The sequence below is a fragment of the Tachysurus vachellii genome, chromosome 9 (assembly GCF_030014155.1).
Source record: "Tachysurus vachellii isolate PV-2020 chromosome 9, HZAU_Pvac_v1, whole genome shotgun sequence".
Lineage (NCBI taxonomy): Eukaryota > Metazoa > Chordata > Actinopteri > Siluriformes > Bagridae > Tachysurus > Tachysurus vachellii.
Window position 1 is genome coordinate 28,158,596 of NC_083468.1, and position 5,000 is coordinate 28,163,595.

General features: G+C 36.9%; 1 protein-coding gene across 2 annotated transcripts in view; it reads right to left on the minus strand.

The window, feature by feature from the left end:
* Positions 1-1,084, minus strand: part of hdgfl3 (HDGF like 3) — a 10,424-nt gene extending 9,340 nt beyond the window's left edge. The window contains exon 1 of one of the 2 annotated variants that reach the window (XM_060878477.1): positions 608-1,084. In XM_060878477.1, coding sequence (XP_060734460.1) covers positions 608-691 — 84 coding nt within the window. In that variant the 5' untranslated portion in view covers positions 692-1,084. The remainder of the gene's footprint in view (positions 1-607) is intronic. The other variant, XM_060878478.1, reaches the window with a different exon arrangement.
* Positions 1,085-5,000: the final 3,916 nt, after the last annotated feature.

Consider the following 5,000-nt stretch of genomic DNA (forward strand, 5'->3'; position numbering starts at 1 on the left):
TGACGCAGTTGTGACACTGTATCTGTGACAGTCTGTAAAGCATGACGACTAAATTACAGTCTAAATCCACCACCTTCATCACCCTCACCACCTTCATCACCCTCACCACCTTCATCACCCTCACCACCTTCATCAGTCTGAACCACTAGAACCTCCGTGAGAAACGATTTCGAATGTTAGAGAACACAAACGAGGTTAATGTGTAATCAAATGTCTTTCGGATCAAAGTGTTAATTACACTGGTGTTCAGGGTGGTGTTAAAGTGTGGTGTTCAGGAAGGTGGAGAAAAGGCGCTAAAGAGAAGAAGGGCGTAAATTCGGAGAAAAACAAGCGAACACACACACACACACACACACACACAGACACACACACACACACACACACACAGACACACACACAGACACACACACACACACACCTGAGAGCCAACAGCCATTGCCTTACACACAAAGGACACAAAATGGACCCTGAAACCGGTTTAATACCGAATTCGTTTCCCAGCTGTGGGAATAAAATGACAGGCCTAAAGCCGGAGCGCAGCAGCGGGGCGTCGTGGCTCGTGCCGCCGGACTGTGAGCGCAGGAGCGCGGCTCGGCTCGGTACTCACCCTCGCGGGCCAGTGCGGGTATCCCTTCATCTTGGCGAAAACCAGATCTCCTGCTTTATAGTCGCGGGGTCGCGGCCGAGCCATGGCACGCGCACGGAAACACCCAAAATGTCACTAATGTCACCACGCGATTCGTGCAGGCGCGGAAATCTCCACCATCAATAACGGAAATAAATAATGAAGAGAGAGAGAGAGAGAGAGAGAGAGAGAGAGAGAGAGAGAGAGAAAAGGCCCGGGAATAAAAAACACCTCACACACACACACTCAGCACAACACAACACAACACAACACAACACACTCCTCTTCTGTCTTCTTCTCTCCTCTGTCTCTCTTTCTCTCTGTTCAAATCCCAAATATGTGTGAAGGTCAACAGAGAAAAAATCCCATCCAGCGTCTCCGAGGATGGAGAGAGCAACGCCGCGGTGTGTGTGTGTGTGTGTGTGTGAGTTTGAGCGCGCGCGTTAATGAAGTCCTGCGTAAATATGAAACTGAAAATGTGACCTGTTCGCGCGCAAAATGTGGCGCGCGGTGCTGTTTTTTTTCCTGGTGGCTAATTCTGGCGCGCGCACACACTACTGAACACACACCTGAAGACATGTAACACTGAAGTGAACATAATACTACTGAAGTGAGCACACACAGTAAGGGTTTGGAACTGAAACACTGCTCAGTGCAGTGCTAGAGGGTTTACACCTATATCTCCACAGCCTGGTGCTCAACCTTCACTCAGTCTGAGCAGTGTGTGAAGGTTGAGCTATCAGAGCATGAACACAACTGGACATCAAACACTTCAATCCAAACAACATAATAAGAGACATATTAGAGTCCAATTAGGACAAATTGTTGGTGTGTGTCTCTCTGTGGTGTCTCGAGAGGGTAATAGCAGCACAACCACCACAAAGGACCAACCCCATCCAACAGGACTGATGGTCCATGCAACAGGAAACTGTCTGAAAGGGACGACTGGGTCTGAACCTGTGTCACATCAGTGATATTCATGTGTTCAGTCGAACCTTTGGTCACTTGTTCCAGCACAAACATCTGCAGGACCATGAACACTGGTTTAAACACTGTACACTGAAGGTGGTGCCATGTATCAGGATGATAACACACTAACACACACAGCAAGACCGGTGACACGGTGGTTTGCTGAACCTGGAAGTGAAGCTGAATATCTCTCATAACCTGCACAGTCACCTGAACATTATTAACACACTTCAGGGTGTGTTGAAGGAGCAAGTCAAGATACAGCTTTCTTCCCCAGCACCACACAGCGTTCTGGCCAATGTTCTGCAAGAGCATATTAACACTACTGAACACACACATTTATACTACTGAACACACACATATTTATACTACTGAACACACACACATTTATACTGCTGAACACACATATTTATACTGCTGAACACACATATTTATACTACTGAACACACACATATTTATACTACTGAACACACACATATTTATACTACTGAACACACATTTATACTACTGAACACACAAATACTTATACTACTGAACACACATATTTATACTACTGAACACACATTTATACTACTGAACACACAAATACTTATACTACTGAACACACATATTTATACTACTGCACACATACATATTTATACTACTGAACACACATTTATACTACTGAACACACATATTTATACTGCTGAACACACACATATTTATACTACTGAACACACACACATTTATACTACTGAACACACATTTATACTACTGAACACACATTTATACTACTGAACACATATTTATACTACTGAACACACATATTTATGCTACTGAACACACATATTTATACTACTGAACACACACATATTTATACTGCTGAACACACATATTTATACTACTGAACACACATTTATACTACTGAACACACATTTATACTAATGAACACACATATTTATACTAATGAACACACACGTTATACTACTGAACACACACATTTATACTACTGAACACACACATATTTATATTACTGAACACACATAATTATACTACTGAACACACATATTTATGCTACTGAACACACATATATTTATACTACTGAACACACATAGTTATACTGCTGAACACACACATATTTATACTGCTGAACACACATATTTATACTACTGAACACACACATATTTATACTACTGAACACACATTTATACTACTGAACACACAAATACTTATACTACTGAACACACAAATACTTATACTACTGAACACACATATTTATACTACTGAACACACATTTATACTACTGAACACACAAATACTTATACTACTGAACACACATATTTATACTACTGCACACATACATATTTATACTACTGAACACACATTTATACTACTGAACACACATATTTATACTACTGAACACACACACATTTATACTGCTGAACACACATATTTATACTACTGAACACACACATATTTATACTGCTGAACACACATATTTATACTACTGAACACACACATATTTATACTACTGAACACACATTTATACTACTGAACACACAAATACTTATACTACTGAACACACATATTTATACTACTGAACACACATATTTATACTACTGAACACACATTTATACTACTGAACACACAAATACTTATACTACTGAACACACATATTTATACTACTGCACACATACATATTTATACTACTGAACACACATTTATACTACTGAACACACATTTATACTGCTGAACACACACATATATACTACTGAACACACATTTATACTACTGAACACACATTTATACTACTGAACACATATTTATACTACTGAACACACATATTTATGCTACTGAACACACACATATTTATACTACTGAACACACACACATTTATACTGCTGAACACACATATTTATACTACTGAACACACACATATTTATACTGCTGAACACACATATTTATACTACTGAACACACACATATTTATACTACTGAACACACACACATTTATACTGCTGAACACACATATTTATACTACTGAACACACACATATTTATACTACTGAACACACATTTATACTACTGAACACACAAATACTTATACTACTGAACACACATATTTATACTACTGAACACACATTTATACTACTGAACACACAAATACTTATACTACTGAACACACATATTTATACTACTGCACACATACATATTTATACTACTGAACACACATTTATACTACTGAACACACATATTTATACTGCTGAACACACACATATTTATACTACTGAACACACACACATTTATACTACTGAACACACATTTATACTACTGAACACATATTTATACTACTGAACACACACATATTTATACTGCTGAACACACATATTTATACTACTGAACACACACATATTTATACTACTGAACACACATTTATACTACTGAACACACAAATACTTATACTACTGCACACATACATATTTATACTACTGAACACACATTTATACTACTGAACACACATATTTATACTGCTGAACACACACATATTTATACTACTGAACACACACACATTTATACTACTGAACACACATTTATACTACTGAACACACATTTATACTACTGAACACATATTTATACTACTGAACACACACATATTTATGCTACTGAACACACATATTTATACTACTGAACACACACATATTTATACTGCTGAACACACATATTTATACTACTGAACACACACATTTATACTAATGAACACACATATTTATACTAATGAACACACACGTTATACTACTGAACACACACATTTATACTACTGAACACACACATATTTATATTACTGAACACACATAATTATACTACTGAACACACATATTTATGCTACTGAACACACATTTTTACTACTGAAAACACATTTTATACTACTGAACACACACATATTTATACTGCTGAACACACATTTATACTACTGAACACACACATATTTATACTACTGAACACACATATTTATACTACTGAACACACATATTTATACTACTGAACACATATTTATACTACTGAACACACACATATTTATACTATTGAACACACATATTTATACTACTGAACACACACATATTTATACTACTGAACACACATTTTTACTACTGAAAACACATATTTATACTACTGAACACACACATATTTATACTACTGAACACACATATTTATACTACTGAACACACACATATTTATACTGCTGAACACACATTTATACTACTGAACACACACATATTTATACTACTGAACACACATATTTATACTACTGAACACACACATATTTATACTGCTGAACACATATTTATACTACTGAACACACACATATTTATACTACTGAACACACACATATTTATACTGCGGAACACACATATTTACAGTCGCATGCAA